Source organism: Sorghum bicolor, chromosome 6 (assembly GCF_000003195.3).
Source record: "Sorghum bicolor cultivar BTx623 chromosome 6, Sorghum_bicolor_NCBIv3, whole genome shotgun sequence".
Taxonomy (NCBI): Eukaryota; Viridiplantae; Streptophyta; class Magnoliopsida; order Poales; family Poaceae; genus Sorghum; species Sorghum bicolor.
The window spans coordinates 37,910,393-37,932,941 of NC_012875.2; the positions used below are offsets into that span (position 1 = coordinate 37,910,393).

At 40.2% G+C, this 22,549-nt stretch overlaps 1 protein-coding gene across 1 annotated transcript; it reads right to left on the reverse strand.

Moving 5' to 3' along the window:
- LOC8070823 (FAD-dependent urate hydroxylase) lies at nt 12,326-22,355 on the reverse strand. The gene is made up of 6 exons (XM_021462258.1): nt 22,191-22,355; nt 21,911-22,057; nt 13,613-13,663; nt 13,333-13,498; nt 13,021-13,249; nt 12,326-12,922 (listed from the first exon to the last, which is right to left on the reverse strand). The coding sequence occupies exons 1-6, from the start codon at nt 22,337-22,339 to the stop codon at nt 12,378-12,380; spliced, it is 1,287 nt and encodes a 428-aa protein (XP_021317933.1). The 5' UTR covers nt 22,340-22,355; the 3' UTR covers nt 12,326-12,377.

Consider the following 22,549-nt stretch of genomic DNA (forward strand, 5'->3'; position numbering starts at 1 on the left):
ATACAGACGAAAGTGTTACCGAAATAAAAAAAAAAAGTGCTAACTGAACAAGGCTTTAAACTGCAAACTATATCTTTGGTGCAATCATGAAAACCCTTTTGCAAAATCATACTTAGAAGTTTGTAAAAAAATTGAAACTATGCACAACAATAGTGCATCTATAGATATGCATTGTTACATAATTTGAGATTCAAACTAATTTTGCAAAAATTTATATGAAAATAACAAATTTTATTTGCATATACACTAGAGGACAAAATTTCAGGAATTTTGTCATCTAGTGCATATGCAACTGAAATTTATTTTTTCATATGAATTTTTGCAAAATAAGTTTGAATCTCAAATTTTATGACAATGCACATCTATAGATGCACTATTGTTGTGCATAGTTTTAATTGTTTTTGAAAACTCCTAAGTATGATTTTAATAGGGTTTTCATAGATTACACCGAAGATATGGTTTGCACTAGATATTGTGCTTGGTTACTTTGGTTCGGCCATTTGACTTTATTTCCAAGCTCCAATGTTAGTCCCACTAAGAATAGTACCTCCACGGTTTCATGATTTTTTTCTCTAAGTTTGACTACTCGTCTTATTGAAAAAAATTAAATTATTCTTAAAAAAATTATTAATAAATCAAACCACCACAAAAAAATATTTTATATAAATTTTTGAATAAGACAAATGGTCAAATTTAGTGTAAACAAAGTCAATCATCTTATAATTTAAGATATATTGAGTAGTGAACACACTACTACACAAATGATTTTACAAGACAGTTCTCTTTTATTAATGAAGACGATAACAAAATTCAACTACCTCAGTTAATGCCTACGATTAACGGAGATGAGTATTTTTTGTTTACCGAGGCAGACACTTTTGGCCGCCTCCTAAAATCGATTTATGGAGGTAAGCATATTAAGGTAACTGCCTTCAAAAATCCTGTACTTTCGAAGATGGACATATTAAAGCCACCGCCTCCAAAAAAAACATTTGCGGAGGCCGCCTCCATAAATAGTGGCTCAATTCCTAGCCCAAACAAAAGCCCGCATCTATCGTCCCCCTTTCTCATATATAAAAAACACTTAGGGTTACAGTCTAGAGAGCCCTCTCTCGCCTCACCGAGCCCTCTCCCATTTCTCATGAAAAATAAATATAGAGAATAGGTAGTATATGATGTATAAATAAATTATAGTAAAAAATTCAACACCGGTATAAGATTTTAGCTTTTCTATTATATTGAAGTTAGTACGAGTAGTTAATTCATCCTAGAGTTGTACCATCTCCGGTCTGACCAACAATCTGGAGCATGAGGCGTGGAGCCTAGGCATGCATAGGATTTCCAACCTCACCAGAGAACTACTTCCGACCACCTAGAACGCAGAGAGAGAATCTCGTGCACGTGTGGGAAGGAGTCGAAGACAGAGCTAGCTTTGGAAAACTCTTGTAGAAAAAAGAACTAGTCGGCTAACCATTAAGCAAAAAGTTGTTTGAAAGATAATCATGTCGAGGATATTATAGAGAACATTATACCAAAAATAAATAAAATATTAGAAGTGCACTTATTTTTTGACGAAAAATCTAATCTGTGGTGACAAAATTGTCTGGCCTCAAGCTTTCTGATGTGTGGTCATGACGATGGTTGCGGTTATCGTAGCACCGTTCTTCGCGGTGATTATTATTATAACATGACATGTGGTTAGAGCAAGTAGGCCAAGCAACTTAGTCGATACCCCTAAGTAGGTTGGTGTTGTCGGTCTGTCTCTCTTTGTAGCAAGCATGCGGACAACACATTGTCGGCGTGGTTGGAGACGTTGCTGGAGTAGTCGGAGCCGTAGCCAGCGTGGTTGGAGCTGCAGCCGACGTCGGTGAAGAAGTGATTGACATAGATTTGATATGTGCCTCCTCCATGGTCATGGCGACGAAGCAGTTGAAGCTGGTGATCTAGATGATCTGGCTGGCAGTGAACGTGAGGCCGTCCATCACGACCGTGATATCGGGGATGAGGACCATCTGGTTCGCCTGGGAAGCTGTACGCACACCTCCTACCTGATGTGCCACTATCCACGAAATATGGTCGGCAGTCTACCTAGGGGTATGCCTAAGATAGTAGATTGTCGGCAGACAGGTGCGCAAGCTATGAACTAGATGGTGATGCAAGACAAAGACAAGAATTTTATCCAAGTTCGACAGCCATAAGGGCATAATACCTATGTCCTGTGTCTGATTATATTGATAATATGAGATGTAATGTGTTGAGTTGTCCTCTAGGGGACCCCTGCCCCTTCTTATATACTATGATGGAACAGAGTTACAAGTAAAATATCCTATTTACTACATTATCTTCTTATATCTTTACGGAGCACGCCGACCAGCGTCGTGCGCCGCATGTCTTCATCTTGTGGGCCAGACCACCTCCAATGGTACGGCCCATGTCGAGCCATGAGGATATAAGAGTTTATACTCCTATAGTTATTGGGACTGAACATCGAACCGGTGATGCCATCGACTCAATGGTTTACTAGTCCAATCATTAAGAACTAGTTGAACTGTTGGTTTGATAGTTTTGGACAGGATGAATGTACCGTCCACACATGGTGTAATATAATGATATATAAAAGATAATTAGCAACATATATTTGATCATATATACAAATAAGATGATAAAAACACAATCGTATAACCTTCTTCCCACTAACCTGCACAAGTACACAACATGTACTCCAAAATATTAGTGCCAGTACGTTGTTTTACTAGATATGAAAAAAAATTGTATAAACATAATATATGGAGCACTTATAAATTGGTGCAAAATGACTAAAATATTGATTCAAATATTCACTGCTGCAAAACAAACCCAAATGCTATAGAGTGTACCATTGCTAAGAGCTCGTTAAGATAATCACAGAAGTAAAATCATTTTCTGTTTTCTATGTTATTGATTCTTGATATCCACACATAGATGACTCTTCAGGTTTCTCTTTTTCCAGTGGGGCAATTATTAGAAAAATGTGAATATGTATTTTTCCCCATATAGTGCATTTTTCCTAACCATTGGATGAGTAGTATACAGATAAGGTGTTCTCGTGTTGACTGGCTCTCAGTGGCCTATATAACTTAGGTAACATTGTTTATTATTCATGTCAACTCATCTGTGTCTTTGAGAAGTTCATTTATTTACCGTGAATCAATGTGACAATGCAGCATTTCAGTGCACATTGGCATTGCAAATCATTGAGGCTTTATGTACTAGGAAAAAAAGATATGAGATGTCTGTTATGTTGTAAATTATTGGCATTGTCTCGCTAGAAAAGTGTGTAATCACTGGTACAGAGAAGGGCTTTAGCCCCGGGCCGTAAGAGCCTTTAGTTTCGGGACTAAATGTCCCACCTTTAGTTCCGGTTCCGAGGACCGGAACTAAAGGTCCACCTTTAGTCCCGGTTGGTAACAGCAACCGGGACTAAAAGGTGCGCCAGGGTGTGCCACCTGGCCTCCACTTTTAGTCCCGGTTGTTGCTACCAACCGGGACTAAAGACTTTTTTCTTTTTTCTTTTTCTTTTTCTTTTCATTTGGTTTTCCATTTAGTGTTTACAATTATGTTATTGTTATTTTCGAATGCGTATTGTTTGCTGGTAGTTTATGGAACGCGCACCTATAATTTATATAATTTAAAGCATTACATAGAAATATACTATAAAACACTATATATATATATATAATGTATCTATAGGTCCATAATATAATATTTACACATATGCTTCACGGACAAAGTATTTACAACACAATTTATCTCCGCCACTCAAGCATCGTACAAATGATCATCGTTTATTTGGTTTCATTGGCTCCTGATGGTTGAAGTAGCACTCGCCGTCGGGATTCAGGACTTGGTCGTTAAGAAATCCTGCGATTGTCTCCTGAATTCCTTTTAGGCACACCGCATCCAACACCTGCTCCTTCAGCCACATCTCCTTTAATAGACATTAAAGAAAAAAAGTTAGAGGTATGAATAGGATTTATTAAATAGCAACAAATAAATGAAATAAACTTATTATATATACATGTTACATACTTTTAGGTGCTCAAGATTAGTTTTTTTGGCATACACTGTCATAAACTCGCACACATAGTAGCCACACAAATTGTTGCCCGGTGTCTGCCGTAGAACCCACTGAAGTAAGATGGGCTTTGAAAGTGCTGCATTCAACTCTGGACGGTGTTTCTGCACGAACCCAGCCCAAACCCTAGCAATAAAACGATCATTATTAATTATTCAGTACCAAGTTAAAAGAGCAGAATTTAATATATAGAGATCAGAGTTACCCTTGGATAATATCTATCATTTCTTGGTAACCGTCCTATGGTTTTCTCAATGAGTCATAGATTACCAATTGACATTGCCAGAGATCAATGACAATTAGTATCCAATGAAAGCTGCATTTGTGTGCATATGTAGGCAAAATTAGTATATATCTTCATATTGATCTGATTAATTAGTTAAATAGAATGTACACACGATAACGATACTTACTTAAAGTTGTTGGGAAAGAGTATATATCTTTTATCTTTTTGGTTGATCAAGAACCTCCGTAAATTTCTCTCCGTTTGAGTTCTCCATAAGACATACGGGGTCTTGTGGTCTTTGAATACAACATTTGGATCCACAAATCCAATCTCCTTGTTATTTCTAACTCTGAGGTCCCTCATCATGTTTCTGCATATGTATAGCGGGTTTCTGTAATTAGTTATATATACATGATAAGTTACAGAGACATTATTAAAAGGAAGAATCACTTACAGACAGAAGCAACTCATTAGAGATTTGTCAAGAGCGTCCATGTGGCATAGTTGGTGTAGCTCATTAAATTGAACATAAATAATATCATCACCACGGAAGTAATGATAGTTTCTAATTCGGACACAAAGATAGTCATCTGCCGGTATGTGCTGGTCTAGCACGTCAATGTTTGAACCATATTCATTTCCAATGACTAGCGGGGGCACTGATTGCTTTGATTGTTCCCCGAGCTGTACTACACCCTTGCGTGCTCTTTTCTCTTTCTTCTTCTCTTCTTCTATGGATTTCCTTAAAGTGCGATCATAGTCCGATAAAGATGATGATTCTTTCTGAGCTTCACGCCTCTTTTTTTGTTCAGCCTCAATCCTTTGTCGTAGATCTTCTGGCCGTAGTAAGAGGTACGGCTTCTCAGGGTTTCGCTTGACTTCTCTTTCAGTCTTAAGTTTCTTGAAAAAACTATCCACGTCTGATTTTACTAAAGCATTTAGTTCTGCATCAGTCTTCTCATAGGACAGCTTCTTAGGAATGATAGCTTGTTTCTTTTCAGAGGCTTTCTTTTTTGTCAACTGTCACCCCGCCTCCGGTAACCTTCACCCATTGGCACCGGAACAAAGGGATTTTAAAATTAGGTGCGTAGTCTAGTTCCCAAATCTCCTCTATACGGCCATAATATGTTTGTCTGTTTCCATTCGGGTCTATGGTGTCTACGCGAACTCCACTATTTTGGTTCGTGCTTCTTTTATCTTGGCCTAGGGTGTAAAATGTATTTCCATTTATCTCGTACCATTTGTACGTGAGGATGTGCCATGATGGTTGCCTAGCCAACAAATACAGTTGCTCATCAATCTGGTCATTACCCTGACATTCTTTTCGTAACCAATCACTGAAAGTGTCTATGTGCTGACGCATAAACCAAGCTTCATTCTTCTCTGGGAATTGCGATCGTAGGAAGTCCTTGTGTTTCGTGACATACGGCTCCACCACAGATGAGTTTTGAATAACTGTGTAGTGTGCTTTATTGAAAGAATCGTCCCCTGTACCGATGTATGTTTTCTTTCCTAGTGTTCCCTTTCCACTCAGTCTCCCCTCGTGGCGCGATTCAGGAACACCAATTGGGTCAAGTTCAGGAATGAATTCAACACAAAAGTCAATGACCTCCTCTGTCCCATAGCCCTCGGCGATGCTTCCTTCTGGCCGAGCACGTTGGTGAACATATTTCTTCAGAACTCCCATAAACCTCTCAAAGGGAAACATATTATGTAGGAACACAGGACCCAGAATATTGATCTCCTTGACCAGATGAACTAGGAGGTGTGTCATGATATCAAAGAAGGATGGAGGGAACACTAACTCAAAGCTGACAAGACATTGAACCACATCATTCTGTAGAGCAGCTAGTTCCAGTGAATTGATTTCCTTCTGAGAAATTGCATTGAGGAATGCACATAGCTTTACGGTGGCCAGACGTACATGTGGAGGTAGAATTTCTCTTAATGCAACTGGAAGCAATTGCGTCATAAGCACATGGCAGTCATGCGACTTTAAGTTCAGAAATTTCTTCTCAGGCACATTAATTATACCTTTTATATTAGAGGAGAATCCAGATGGGACCTTGATGCTGCTTAAGCATTCAAACATGATTTCTTTCTCTTCATTGCTAAGAGTGTAGCTAGCAGGTCTTAAATATTGGCGTCCATCATCTGTCTTCTCTGGATGCAGGTTGTCTCGTTCTTCCATGCCTTGCAAGTCTTGTCGTGCTTCAAGTGAATCCTTAGGCTTACCATATACACCCATGAATCCTAGAAGGTTCACACAAAGATTCTTTGATAGGTGCATGACGTCGATCGCATTCCGGACCTCTAGGACTTGCCAATAGGGTAGCTCCCAAAATATTGACTTCTTCTTCCACATGGGTGCATGACCCGCTGCATCTTTTGGAACTGGTTGGCTGCCTTGTCCCTTACCAAAAACTACTTTCACATCCTTAACCATCTCAAATACATCTTCTCCAGTTCTGTTGCGAGGCTTGCATCGGTGGTCTGCCTTACCTTTAAAATGCTTTCCTTTCTTTGTAACTGGGTGATTCATAGAAAGAAATCGACGATACCCAAGGTACATGAACTTTCTGTATTTTTTCAAATATATACTATCAAGGTCATCAAAACAATGTGTGCATGCATTATATCCCTTGTTTGTCTACCCTGAAAGATTACTTAGAGCAGGCCAATCATTGATTGTCACAAACAACAGTGCTCGTAGGTCGAAGTGTTCCTGTTTGTACTCATCCCACACACGAACACCTGTTTCACTCCATAAAAGAAGGAGTTCTTCAATTAATGGCCTTAGATAGACATCAATGTCATTGCCCGGTTGCTTCGGGCCTTGGATGAGCACCGGCATCATAATAAACTTTTGCTTCATGCATAACCATGGAGGAAGGTTGTAGATACATAGTGTAACAGGCCAAGTGCTATGACTACTGCTTTGCTCACCAAAAGGATTCATACCGTCCGTACTTAAAGCGAACCTTAAGTTTCTTGCGTCTTTTGCAAACTCTGGAAATTCCCTGTCTATTGCTCTCCACTGGGACCCATCAGCAGGGTGTCTCAACATGTTGTCTACTTTACGGTCTTCTTTGTGCCACCGCAACAATTTTGCATGGTCCTTATTTCTAAAAAGACGTTTCAGACGTGGTATTATAGGAGCATACCACATAACCTTTGCAGGGATTTTTTTCTGGGACGTTCTTCCCCCTCAACATCGCCGGGTCATCTCGCCTGATCTTATACCGTGATGCTTTACATATGGGGCATTCATCTAAATTCTCGTAGTCCTTGCCACGGTATAGGATGCAGTCGTTAGGACATGCATGTATCTTCTTGATTTCTAATCCCAAAGGACAGACGATCTGTTTTGCTTCGTACGTAGTAGTGGGCAGTTCATTAGGCTTCGGTAGCATTTTTTTGGATCTTCAGTAATTGCCCAAATGCCTTATCGGATACACCATTCTGTGCCTTCCATTTTAACAATTCTAGTGTTGTACCCAGTTTTTTTGGCCCATCCTGGGCAGATGGGTATAGTAATTTCTTGTGATCTTCTAACATGTGGTCAAACTTTGTCTTCTCTTTTTCACTTTCGCAATCTTTTTGTGCATCACGAATGACATCACCAAGAGCATCATCTTCAACAGGTGCGCCTTCTGCACCTGCCTCATCTTCAGCTTCTCCCATTGCTGTATCACCGAAGTCACCGTATTGAGCAATAATGTCGTTATGCTCCAACTGTTCTTCTTCACCTTCTTCCATCATTATCCCGTTTTCTCCATGCTTGGTCCAACAAATATAGTTTGGCATAAAACCCGACTTCAACAAATGTGAGTGAATATTTCTAGAGTTAGAATATTCCTTCAAAATTCTGACACAAGGCACATGGGCAACATATGAATCCATCCCGCTTGTTTTCCTCGGCCACTCTTAAGAAATAATGCACACCATCAATGAATTCTTTGGAGCGGCGATCGGCATTGTACATCCAATGACGTGTCATTGTCTGCATTGCAACGTAAAGTATTATAAGTTTCTAATTTTTTATAAAGAAATTAAAGTAACAAATAACCTAAAATTCTCTATTTCTAGTTTTTCTAAACCAACAAAATTAAAAAGACATAAAAGTTCTCTATTTTCTAAGTAATCATGAAATGTGGCATGCATACTAGTTATAATTAACTAATTAACCATGTCATAAAGTGCAAATTAAAGAAATATAAGTTTCTAATTTTTTATAGAGAAATTAAAGTAACAAAAAACCTAAAATTCTCTATTTCTAATTTTTCTAAACAACCAAAATTAAAAAAGCACAAAAGTTATCTATGTTTCTAACTAATCATGAAATGTGGTATGCATACTAGTTATAATTAACTAATTAACCTTGTCATAAATTGCAAATTAAAGTATTATAAGTTTCTAATTTTTAATAGAGAAATTAAAGTAACAAAAAACCTAAAATTCTCTATTTCTAATTTTTCTAAACAAGCAAAATTAAAAAAGCACAAAAATTCTTTATTTTCCTAAATAATCACGAAATGTGGTATGCATACTAGTTATAATTAACTAACTAAATCGGTCAAAAATTGCAAATTAAAATATTATATGTTTTTATTTTTTTTCTAAACTAATTAAAATAAAAAACATATTATCACTATTTCTCTAAAAAAACGCGTCCCTTTTGAAATGGCGATGAAGCTAATAACCTCTTAAAAAAACCATAAAATAAAAAACAATATACATAACACTAGAAAATGACATATGCCGCTTCTAAATGTTGAGAAGATGAAGCTAGTGACCTCTTAACAAGTCGATGACGGTGTAGAAACGATGAAATGAATCAATAGCCGAAGATGAGAGCAAGAACAAGCAACTCCAAATGAAGAACACAACAAAAGGGTGAAGATCGATGGCCTCGGCCAGGGGAAGAAGAGTTCAAATATGGGGAGGGACATTTAGTCCCGGTTTCTTTTAAAAACCGGGTATAAATTCCAATACTAGTCCCGGCCGGTGGACGGACCGGGACAACAGATTTTAATTCCGGTTGGTGGTACCAACCGGGACTAAAGGTTAGGCTTTTGTCCCGGTTGGTCTCAACAACCGAGACTAAATCTGTTTTTGTTCCGGACGCTGTTTAGGCCGAGATTATTGTTTATTTTGGGCAAGTGACCAAAGACCTGTTCTGTAGTAGTGAATGCTCCCGTGTCAGTGGTCTTCATCTACGTGGCAGGAAATGAAGGGATTAAAATGGTGAGGACAATAGCGAGGAGTGCCTAATTCGTTTCAGACGTAAAGCACCATATCTTCTCTGACCTAGAACATCGTTGGCCAAACCCAGAACGCCCCCTGTCATCCAATATCTGGCTCAACTTCCGTTCAGCGCCTACTACATCCTCATTCCTGCCTCTGGTGAGCACAGTCACCTTTAATTTCATTGCCTCTCTACGATTTGGATATGAAAAACTCATATTGCACTGTCATTGCACTGTGCATCTCCAAAATTTGAGCGAAAGCGAGAGGAACTGCTTTTGTGTTTCCTTTTCCTAAGAATTATAGTTTGTTTGATTGATGTTGGGTTTCCCAATCTCTTCGATCAAAGGTTTCTGTATATTTTTTATTATTGGACTCCCATTACTAACTTCTCATTTTTAGCCATCTTAATAGAGATTTGGTTCAGGTGTTCCTATTATAAATGAGTAGAGTTCTGCTTTCCTCAAGGTACTGATGCATCCTATAGTCGTTGTGACCCCTTAATATCTACTGATTCCTAAGATTATCCATGTTGATATTTATTTGCAGGGGACCAAGTTTTATCATGAACAGCTGTATGCATCCAAGATGGTGTGGCTAGGGAATGAGGTAAACACAGAACCATCTCCCTTATGCTAAATAAATTCCATCCTGAATATCATTGCATTTCTTGGTATCCATGAATCTTCATAGATCAGTTGGTGTAAAATATGGCACTAATATTCTAGGTATCCTAGTTATTTACAGTGATGGCAGAGACGAGATTGAGAGTGGGTATGTGCACTACCACATTGAGCAGTGGCAAACAGGAAAGAAGCATCTGCTGAGGGAATCAGTCACCCAATGACAAGGGTGATAGGTGGAATGAACTATACAAAATGTTGGCATCTCCATTTACGGGTAAGTTGGTTGCTCCTGCCTTGATGCATGAATGCCTTCTTACAGTAAGACATCTGACTATATATGCAATCTATTTTAATATTATAGACACATAGTTACATAAATAGGAGAATGGGCAAGCAAATTTCCAAACACCACTTTACTTTCAAAAAAAGATTTCCTAGAACACCACCTGAACTGCAGAGTTTCTGGGCTGAAATTTTCCCAAACCATCTTAAGGTTTCATACTTTTCATGTTCCTGTTTGTAAATAGAAGAATTTAAACTAAACAATATATAAGCCGGATGATATGTCTAGCAAATTTTTGTGTATTCTTGCCTGGTACTACTTCAGTCTAGCACAAAATAATAACATATTTATTCAGTCTAAGGTCGCATCCTACTATTCTAGCATGGTACCACTTAGATACTATAGCATGGTAATTAGTATCTTAATAAAAGATCTGTTGCTAGAAAATTGTTGTTGGTGACTGTTGGAAATGGTGCTGAATCTTAATAGTTTCAGTGTTACTGTTGTTGGTCACGGTTGTGGAAAAAATGATGAATGCCATTTTTTCATCATGATTCAAGTGGGGAACTCATAACATGACTCCCTCGGTTCCCTTCATGTTATGGTTCATGACAGTGTACAATAATGGCATTGTTAAATATGTTTACGAACATGACTTTTTTCTAAAAAAAATGGTTGACTACTGTAAAATGTACTTGGAACTATGCTTTCATGACACCGAATTTGTTAAGGTTTCAGATAATGTTGTTATGTGTTGGTTATTACATTGTTCCCCCCTATGTATTGCTCCTAAACCTCACATATTTTCCCTATATGTACTGCTTCCATACCCCGCGCCTTTTTTCATCATGATCAACCTTTTTACACTGCGGCCGCCGAATCATTGCTTGTACTTTTGGTCTATTCACGTTTACGCCATCGATGTGCCTAAGCATGGAGACATTGTTAGTCACTTTAGGATAGTTAGCACCCATCTACATGTTCACTGTGACCGCCAAAGTTCGTCCAAACATTGCCGGAGTCCGCAAGAGGTTCGTCGTAGCTGTCTGCAGATCCTGTTGTCCCATTTGTGGCCGGGGTGGTTCTAGTTGCCCGCGGCGCATCCCCTATCAAAGTCAGCCTAGATCCGGTGGCGCCACCTACTCCTTGCTTCCCAGTCTGCACCGGCCACACATCCCTTGTCCTCCTCCCCTATCCAAGCGGCTGCGTCCCCTGTCTACGTTGGCTGTCACTTCTCTTTCTGCTCAGGCGCCACTTCCCATATCCAAGCGGCCGGTCATAGCCTCCTCGCTAGCAAGATGGGGCTAACTCCACTGGATCCTATGGTGCACATGCTCGAGCTGCTGAGTTTTTAAATGGCGATGTGAAGGAAGAGGATGACATTTGTGTCTCACGTGTCATCCTCTGCTAGGAAGGATTTGGATAGGCTGTTTTAAGTAGTGTTGCTGAAGACTACACTAAAATATAGGTAGAATAGAAATGGATTGCAAACAAACAAATAGGTAGTTTAATTTAGGTGGTATGATGTCATCGACAAACAAAATACTTATATGTCTTGATAACGTGAGCATTACAGTTGCATGTGCTAGTGGATTTTAATTTTATATGATAGTGTATTGTCTAGTTGCATAGTTTGTATGTTGTTGAGATAAATAGAGAGTGGAGTTTTGCTTAGTGAATTTAATTTGTATGTGATAGTGCATTGTCTAGTTGGACCTCTTGCATGTTAAGATAAAATGGATAGTGGGGTTTTGTTTTATAAGCTAAGAATATAAGATATAAAAAGTGAGTTTTATTTTAGATAAAAATACAATAAGCAAAGCATAATATACAATATAAAAGAGAGTTTTTATTTCAGATAAAACGCACAATAAAGGAGTGTTACAGGCGGCCGCAGTCATAGTTGGCGTGGCCGAGTTCCTTGGTGCCTAGGAGAAACAAGATGACCAAGCATGCTAGCTTCAAGGCCAGCCACTTGGTTTGCAATATTCTCCCCATGGAGAAGGCCTCTAACGACAACCTCGCCACCCTCAGCCTCCTCTCCCTAACGTACTCCCTAATCGCCGTCGCCGCACCGACGACCATCGTCTTGTCGCACGGTTCATTAGCACCGCCGCCACTCCTGGCGAGTGATCGCGCCAGCGACCGGGCAAGCACGAGGGCGTCCTCCATCGCCACCGCGCCTCCCTGGCCAATGTACGACCCCATGGTGTGCATGGCGTCGCCGGCAACCGTCACGGTGCCCTTCCGGAAGCCGGCGAACGCTACCTGCCACGGCGGCCGGTACCACACCTTGGTGGTGACGACCAGTGCCTCGGGGTCAGAGTTCTGGATCATCTCGAGGATCTCGGCGGGGCACTGCACGCCTTGCAGCTTCCGTAGCACGAAATCCCTCATGGCACGCCCGTCCTTGATGACACTTGCATCTGCATAGTGCATACACGGTTATTGCATGGCTAAGGAAGAGCATTGCCTGATCTTGATATGTCTGAACATATATTGCCTGGCTAGTACTAGTACATACCTGCAGAAGTGATTTGACAAGCTACGAAGTAACTGACTAGAGTGTCACTGACGGGCGCGCGCCCGACAAAGCAAGGATTGATCCTCAGGCGTAGGAAATGGTCTGCGAAGGGATGCCCGTGCGGATACCTTGTGAATCCACGCATATACATGGTAGGGGTTGATCTTGCCGCAGACATGCCTAAATACTTTGCAACCACTGAGTGGGTGCCGTCACAACCAATCAACACCTGCAAGATATATATGTATTATACCATATCAACAAAGAATTCAGTGCAAGGTTATTTAAGAAAACTAGGTCGATCGATGATGCCTTGGCCCTGATGACCCCGCCACCCGCTGTAGTAAGGACCGCGCCGGGATCTGATTCTGATGGATGAATCGCTGCAATGTTGCAACCAAAATGGATTGCTCCAGCGGGAATGTTCTTGGCCATCGTCTCGATCAGGTCCTTCCTCTTTAAAAATCGGGTCTCCTCTCTAGCCAAAGGCCCAAGTGTCAGAGAGATCAAAGTTAATGACAGTCGTCACTCAGGCTGTATAGGATTGCATCTTACAACACAAGGGCTCTTTGTGACAGTTTGTTACTCCTACCTGACGGGTGTCTGGCTGCTCTTCTTTTCATGGTGCCACACGTCGTGAAACCTGGAAATAAATGGCAGTCACAAATTAAAGCAAGCTCTACTGATTCTGAATCTGATGAAAATGTCATTCCTACTTTTTTTTTATTTAGGAAAATATCATTCCTACTTTACCTACCCGCCCAATTGCACTTTTCGGTCTAATGAAAGTTTATTACTAATCCCAAACGTATGAAGTTATCCTAATATGCAGTATTTCGGATGGGAGTCATCAGGATCAAGGCAATGGTAAATCCTGTGGTTGCTAGTGTTGGAAACATGGAATTAAGTGATATCTTGCTCGAGCTGTTACGAAGGGGTATGTGGTCAAGGACCGTTTACCCTTGCCGAGTTAGTCGGGGACTCGGGGGAAACACCACACGCACGATGATTATTGATGGTTTAAACCTAGAGGTCAGTTTTGATCTAATTGTACCCTAATCCTTAGCGTTAATTATGTTTATCCTTTAATTATGCATGATCAGGTCTAACTAATCACGAATAATGCTAAGGATAAGAATTGTGCTCCAAATAGATCACCGTGGTTCTTCTCTAGTCCAACTTAATGAACTAATTAAATGATATTTAGTTCATTAAGTTAGACTAGAGAAGAACCGTGGATACCCATTTGAAGCATCATCCTCATCCTTAATTAATGCTTTTATGTCTCTGATCTATGCTATCTTGCATGCGTAGAACTCAACCATCGTAATTAGGGCTAATTGTTTTTGAGTAATAATGTTTATTGCTCTAATTTAAGTCTAATAAGTCTTGGACGGGGTTTATGTCTCATCTATCCATGCAAATTTATGCTAATTTAATGCAAATTGGAGGCTAGGGTTTTCAGATTTGAAATGAAAAGGAGGGGATGAGCAAATCAAACCTTAGATGACGTTTACTCTCCAAATCTCATGAACTCAAACCCTAACTTCCATATATTGGGCTCACCTAGTCCATTGTCATTGTTGCCCTCAAGGTTTTGGCATAGCACACCAAGAGCAGCATGTGGATGGTGGGCGCTAGGCTCAAGCCTACCGCACCCTCAAGTTCTAGTGCTTGGTTGCGCGAGAAATGTGGGGAGGAGAAAATAAAATGAGCTTAGGGTTTGGCTAATTTATAGTTTTGTTCCTAGGGCATGCAACAGTGATCGTCTGATTGAGATCGATGACTTAGGATGCTCGGGCCATTAGTTGGGCCTCGGACACGTGCGGTCTGCACAAAATGGTGGCCTAGGCCCAGGTTGCATTGCTGAAAACCTGTGCGGAGCACGTGGGGCCATGGTGGGCTAGACAGAATGAGATCTCCTTTTGGTCACCCTTTCATTTAACGTTTTAATGAATTTTCTTCTAAGCCACTAATACTTATGGACAAAAAATCATCACATTTCTAGGCATTAATATTTTTCAGTGCATTATGATATGCATTATTTTACTGTGGCACTATTTTATGACTATTTATGCCTATAGTGATGTCATTTTCCACTATGAATTATGTTTAAGCTCTCTAGTTAAAATGGAACCAGCAGAAAATTTTTAATGGGATAATTTGATATAAGTGTGACCTATGTATATGTTTTTTGACCAACGTTGATTTTATATGCATATGTCACAAATTTGTGATTATGATTATGGGTTCTTTTTCGTTTATGCCCGACGATGATGCGAATTAGAGGTATTATTAGCATGTTTTAATCAGACCAATGTAGATTATTTACATGCATGACATTATTTAATTATTACTAATGTTGTGTTGGTTTGTTTTATTTGGTACTGCTTTGCTCCTCACTGGTCAGCTCACCAACTTCACTCCTCTCAATGGCACTAACTTCTTGTCACGAAAAGAGGAGCTTGAGATTTGGCTTGGAGTGAAGGACTTGGACCTGGCATTAAGTGAGGATACGCCTGTTGCTCCTACAGCTGAGGGTTATAATGATCCCACCCTAGCTGTTAGGACAACTAAATATGAGAAAAAAAAACTAGAGAAGTGGGAGCGCTCCAACAGGTTGACCATGAAGGGGAGCTATTCCCACCTCTAAGAGTGCTAAATACCTAGCAAATGTTGTGGAGCAGTTCCAATGCTCTTCTAAGAATGAGGCTAGTACTTTGATTATCAAAATGTGTTCAACTAAGTACTCAGAGTCCACTGGCATTAGGCAACATATCATGATGATGGATCATATATGGCTAGAAAACTTAAGACCATTGATATGACCATCTCTAATGGCTTCTTAGTGTACTTTATCATGACTACACTTCCAAATCCCAAATTTGAGGTGTTTAAGGTTAACTACAACCTCCTTAAGGAAAAGTGAAATGTGAGTGAACTCATTGCTAAGTGTGTACAAGAAGAAGAGAAGCAAAAGCCTGATAATAAGGATCAAGTCAACCTTTTTGGCCAAGGCAAAAATAGGAACCATGGGGATCCTAAGTCTAGAAAGAAGTTGAACTTCCTCAAGGCAAAGAAGCATGACTTCAAAAATACTAAGACTGCCAACACTGAGGGAAGTGCCAACACTAATGGAAGTACCAAGGGGCCTAAGTGTCACTTCTACAATAACTTTGGGCACATCTGAAAGGACTATGATGGGTTCTAGGACTAGCTCACTAAGAGAGGTACGCATGATGTAATTACTTTTGTTGATGAATCCCTTTATGCTAATGTTTCCTAATACATGGTGTATTGATTCTAGTACCACCTTGGACATTACTAATTCATCATGGGGATTCCTTACTATCTGGAGGTTGACAAAGGAGGAGCGCAGCTTAGAGTTGTTGACGAACATGAAACTGATGCTAAGGCCGTCGGCACTCTCCCATTCCTCTTAAGTACTCACTTCATTCTTAAGTTGAATAATGTGCTACTTGTTCCTATCATGAGAAAAACCCTTATTTTTGTTTCTGTGATAGACGATGATGGTATTCATTGTAACTTTGGGAGCAAAAAATGTTTGCTTAAGTTTGATGATGATATTGTTGTTCTTGTCCCCAGGCATGACAAACTTTATTTATTGCCTCTTAATGATTCCTCTGTGATGGATATGCACAATATCACTAAGAAGCGAAAGAGAAGAATCACCAATTAAACCTTGTCAAAATTATGGCACTGTCGTTTATGCCACATTTCAAAGGGGAGAATGGAGCATCTCATTAGGGAAGAGATACTTCATCAATTGGACTTCTCTGACCTCGAGCATTGTATTGATTGTATTAAGGAAAAGTATGTGAAACAATTTAAGAAAGGAGCAATACGGAGTTGAGGACTACTGGAATTAATTCTCAGAAATATATATGGTTTCTTCTCTATTACATCAGTTTATGGATTTAGTTACTTCATTACCTTCACTGATGATTACTCCCACTACGGCTATATCTTTCCAATACGTGAATGATCTGAGCACTTGATAAGTTTAAGATATCTAAGGCTGAAGTTGGAAATCGGCATAATTTAAAGATCAAAGTGGTAGATTAGATCATGGAGGGGAGTATTATGGGAGAGGTGCTCTATATGTATAAATCCTCAGTCTGTTTGCTCATTTCCTTTGGGAAAATAGCATAGTTGCCCCAATATTCAACTTCTAGTGAACCTCAGCAAAATGGAGTAGCTGAAAGGCGTAATTGCACCATAAGTATGCTAAGTAACTCTACACTGCCAGTGAGTTTATGGATGTAGCCATTAATGACATCTATAGACATACTTAATCAGGTTCCTAGTAAATCAGTCCCTGAAACACGTTATGAGTTATGGACTGGATGAAAACCCAATTGATGTGTGTGTGGCTGTCTAGCAGAAGCTAAGTTATTTAATCCACATATTAGGAAGCTACATCCTAAGATAGTAAGCTACCATTTCATAGGGTATCTTGAAAGATCTAAGGGGTATCGCTATTATTATCTGGATCATACCATGAATTTGCGGAGACTACACATGCACTCTTCTTAGAATGTGATGGCTTAAGTGGGAGTTCTGTGCCTTGAAAATCTAAGGGAAATTTGGGATAATTTTCCATTACTGACATTCCATGAGAACTTTGTTCCTGTGCCTGAAATAATTACACCTCTAGCTAAGAACTTAGCTCCACATCCAGGTGAGAACTCTTATGCTGCACTCGCAGTAGAAAGTTCTGAGTGTGAGCACCCACTTGAAAATTTAGGGATAGATAGTTTAGCAACTGATGGTGAGGCGACTACTGATGAATTTGAGCCTATGCAAACTGAGTAGACCACTGTGACAAATAAAGAATCTCTAAGAAGGTCACCATAGCGAAGAAAATCTGCCATTCTGAAAGGCTATGTCATGTACATGTATGAAGATGTTAACGACATAGGACTGGTGGATGATCCCAAAACATATAAAAAGTCATGGTGAGCCTAAACTCATCTAAATGGTTGGAGGCCATGGAGGATCACGAGCTAAGATCTATGAGCTCTAATAAAGTGAGGGACTTAGTAGAAATTTCTGATGGGGTCAAGCCAATAGGCAGGAGTAGGTCTACAAAACTAAATATGACTTCAAAGGGAAGGTGGAAAGTTCAAGGCAAGGCTTGTAGCAAAAGACTTTATGCAGATAGAAAGGATTGATTATAATGACACTTTCTCTCCTATCTCATCAAAAGATTCACTAAGAATTGTCATGGCACTTGTTACATTAGAGCTACATTAGATGGACATTAAGACTACATTCCTTAATGGTGGTTGTTGACCATCACTAAATGCCTACCAAAAATGGGAATAAACAACAACATAAAACAACATAGATAGTGATTTATTTTTATAATTGACCTATTTCCACTTGTACATGGTGGTCTTTGCTCATGGAAGAAAACTATACAAAAATATAAAAAATCAAGCAATTAGAAGCAATTGGAGCAAGGTGGGCCACCATGGGCCACTTAGTGGTGTTGCCTAGCCTCACAAGGGCTCCACCTGGTTTCCCACCTGCCCCTGACACATCACTGTTGCATGGGAGAGGTCCCCCAAGGCTTTTCCACCATTGATCTCAAGTTAGGTCAACATAAGAGGCTCGAATGGAGCATCACATGGATTGCTAACTCACGATCTGGTGTTAGGTGCTCAAATGGATAAATAGTGTTCATAACCAAAATGTGCTACATCCCAAGGGGCCCTACACCAAAGTAGGAGGGCCTACTCCATAGTGGCACTCCGTCCAGCGCCCCTACAAGGTCGCCTGACGCCTCTCGGACACTCCACCGCCTCTTCTTTGGACACATGCAAGTAGACACACTTTGGAGCAATCATATGTGTTGATTCATGGTGGTTCAAGGTTAGTTTGATCCTAGGGCAAGGAGAGGACGCCATGCAAATCACTAATGTGGCGATGGAGTAGCCCCTACTCCACCTTCCACTATAAATAGGACCTTCCCCCTCACATGTAACACACACTACACTAAACAAGACATGTATCTCTCTCTACTCTCTCAAGATGTAGCTCTTCTAGTAGTAGCTAGTCTTAGTGGGAGTTCTAGAACAATCTTGAGGAGTCTGGTTAGCTTTATCTCTCTCTTGTAAGTACTTTATTTACTTTAGTATGTAACTTTCTATGCAAGTATTATTTCAAGTCTTTTACTTTATGTATTAGTCTTGTTCTCTAGTTATACTTTGGTTTTGTTAGAACTCTTATGATAAGTGGGCCCTCTATACCATGGGTTGTTCATCAATAGTTGATGCCCTAGTCTTAACGTGAGGCTAGAGTAAAATCAAATAGTGTAAGAGTGGTGCTTATACTAATGGGTACCTTGCAATGTGGTTGGGCCTCTCGATAGATCGTGGTAGTTAGCAGGTGGTGATAACCCTGTCCATCCTATTTATTCCTCCATGATAGGTCTATTTGTTAAATCATAGGGCTCATGGTGCTTTGTGCCTAATCAACCCTCTGGGTGAGTTTGGGCCAAGTACACCTCATGTGCTATTGTAGCCTACCTTGCACTATCTTGGTTTGTTAGTATGACCACAATCATTAGCTGGAGTGGTGCTCGAATCAATTCTAGTGTTGTCCTTATTATTGTCATCCTACTTAGTTACACTTCCACTTTACCTTTCCATGATTTGATCTTTGTGTGTCACCCCACATTATGGTATTCATTTACCCCCACTTTAGTCTAGTCGGTATACTAGTTAGTAGAGATGTGATGGTTAACAATCACTGTATTTAACACTTGTTTCCCTATGGTAAAATATAAATAATGATACCTGGAATACTCCTGGGTGAAATGCTATAATGATATTCCATGTGCTTGTGGAATTATCTACTTAAGCATAAGAAACATCAACATGCATTTCTGGCATCGTTGTCGGGGATACAAACCTGGTGGCCATGCTAAGAAATGTCAACAAGTATTTCTAGCGTCATTGTCGGGATACAAACCTAGTGGTGACGCTAAGAAATGTCAACAATGACTTGCATGAAGATGTGTACATGGCTCAACCGGAAGGTTTTGTTGTGGAAGGCAAGGAACATATGTGCTGCAGACTAAAGAAATCTATCTACAAAATTAAACAAGTGTCTAGACAGTGGTACATTAAGTTTAATAATGTGGTTGAGAATTTTGGTTTTGCTGAAAAAAAGGGATAATTGAATATATATTAATGTCAAGGGGAGCAAATTTATTATCCTAGCTCTTTATGTGGATGATATTCTATTAGCAAGCAGCCTTAAGAACATGTTGCAAGAAACCAAGGGGTTCCTCTCATCTAACTTTGATATGAAGGATATTGGTGAAGCCTCTTACATTCTAGGCATTGACATACACCAAGATAGGTCCAAAGGTGTGTTGGGTTTATCTCAAACTTTGTACATTAAGAAAGTAATTGAGAGATATAACATGAGTAAATGTTCCCGTACGGCTGCATGTATTGTGAAGGGCGATTAGTTGGGTGACTATCAAACTAAGATACAATCTGATCAGATGAAGTCGGAAGCCTTATGTATGCACAAGTATGCACACGCCCTAACTTAGCCTCTATAACCGGGATACTTGGCAGATTTCAATCAAGTCCAGGAATGGAACACTAGAAGGTAGTTACAAAAATTTTACGTTATGCACACGCCTTGATCACGTTGGCTGTGTTGACGGAAGAAGGTCGACATTAGGGTATGTCTTGACACTAGTGGGAGGAGCTATTTTGTGGGAAAGCTATAAGCAGTCCATAGCAACAGGATCTATAATACATGCAGAATTTTTGGCATGCTATGAAGCTATTTGGCAAGCCCGTATGGTTAAAGAATTTTTCCCCAAACTTAAAGTAGTTGAGAACATTTTGAAACCAATTATGATACATTGTGATAATAAGGCAGCAGTGTTTCTTTCAAGTAATAACAAGTCAAGTGGTGCTGGCAAACACATTGACATTAAGTATTTTATTGTGAAAGATAGAACCCAGGATCAAACTATTAGTAGGACAATGATGTTAGCGGATCCCCTAAGAAAAGGCTTACCACCCAAAATTTTTAACGATGAGTTTAATGGAAAGCCTCTACTGATCCTTGATGAGGGCCATAACATAACCAACTTTCATTATGTTTAAGTTTCATCCTATCAAGATAGTTTGGTGCACTGTCGATACTTGTGTTGCAGTGGCATTTTCCTGACTACTATATCATATTATTTCGGTACATTATTCTACCGAGTGTAGACTTATCATGATGCCATTCGATCAAAGGGGAGAATGTTAGAATTAAGTTATCTCTAGCTCGAGTCATTACGAAAGGTTATGTGATCAAGGACCATTTTCCCTAGCCATGCTAGTTGGGGACTCGGGGAAAACTCCACATGCGCGACGATCGGTAGCGCTCAAACCAACCAATGGTTGTGTCTCGAGTCGAGTAGTGCCATACTAAAAGGGATGGCCCGTCTCCTTTGGCCAATGCACAACTGAGAAACAAACAACCTTGATATTCCTTTTCCTAGTCATAAGAAGGTGCTGGAACGACCTGAAGGCCGCCACCCTTCTTCTTCTCCGACTCCACAACTGGTCAAGGTGATTGGCCAGTGGTGCTGATGTCGAGATGGTCGACGCTACACCGCCAAACCGCACCGACCTCATCCTCCCCTACTTCACCAATGGCGGTGGACTCTCCAGGTCTGTGTTTATAATATCATGTGATGTGATCTTTTCACTAGCGCAGATCATCTCTATGTATTGATCTCGATCTAACAGCGAGAGATCAAAGATTTGGCAAATTGGCATTCTATACTAGTATTCACAATAGATTAATTTGTGCGCGGAGAGGAAAATTTGCAAGGCTAGAAACTTACGCGGTGATAAGGTTGGCAGTCTCCCGGAGCTCTGCAGCAATCCCGAGTTGCTCCAGAACACGCCATCCATTGACATGGATACCGATATAGCCGCCTTCTGCTCTCAAAGTCTCCGACCTCTCCAACACAAGGCTCGCAATCCCTTTCCTGGATGCAAATCCGCAGCAGATTGTTTTGTTGTTGGCACGGCAGCAACATCAGAAATCAAAACTTCAACTTTTTGCCAAGAAGAAGGAGGAGGAGGAGAAGAAGAAATCAAAACTTTTTACGAGGATGTTACCGGTGGAGCGCAAGAGCGGTGGCGAGGCCACAGATGCCACCACCTACGATGACGATGTCATGGGACTCCTCCATACTGTGTGTCTCCCCTTTTTTGATTATATTAGAATGAGTTGCTGCTGGTGCCCGGATTAGAAGAGGCTGTCGCATACATCTTCCTTATATACATAATAATACTGTTATTAAAGAGATGGGCTCCTGCAAAACCAACTACCGTACCACGCCGCCACCACAGGTCTGTGCCCCTCAGCTCTCGCCAACTCAAAAGTCAAAAGAAATGGAAAATATCAACAATACTTCTCGTATCTCGGTATCGCGATACGTATCCTATGCGGCTCAGATAAAGAATCAGAGAAGTAT

What these genes read in the sequence shown, in the direction of transcription:
- LOC8070823 (XM_021462258.1), bottom strand. Translation starts at nt 22,339, where the DNA reads ATGCGACAGCCTCTTCTAATCCGGGCACCAGCAGCAACTCATTCTAAT. An exon ending in AGCAGCCAGACACCCGTCAG is followed by an intron (nt 13,499 to 13,612) that starts GTAGGAGTAACA and finishes GCCTTTGGCTAG; the next exon opens with AGAGGAGACCCGATTTTTAA. An exon ending in GCGGGGTCATCAGGGCCAAG is followed by an intron (nt 13,250 to 13,332) that starts GCATCATCGATC and finishes TATATCTTGCAG; the next exon opens with GTGTTGATTGGTTGTGACGG.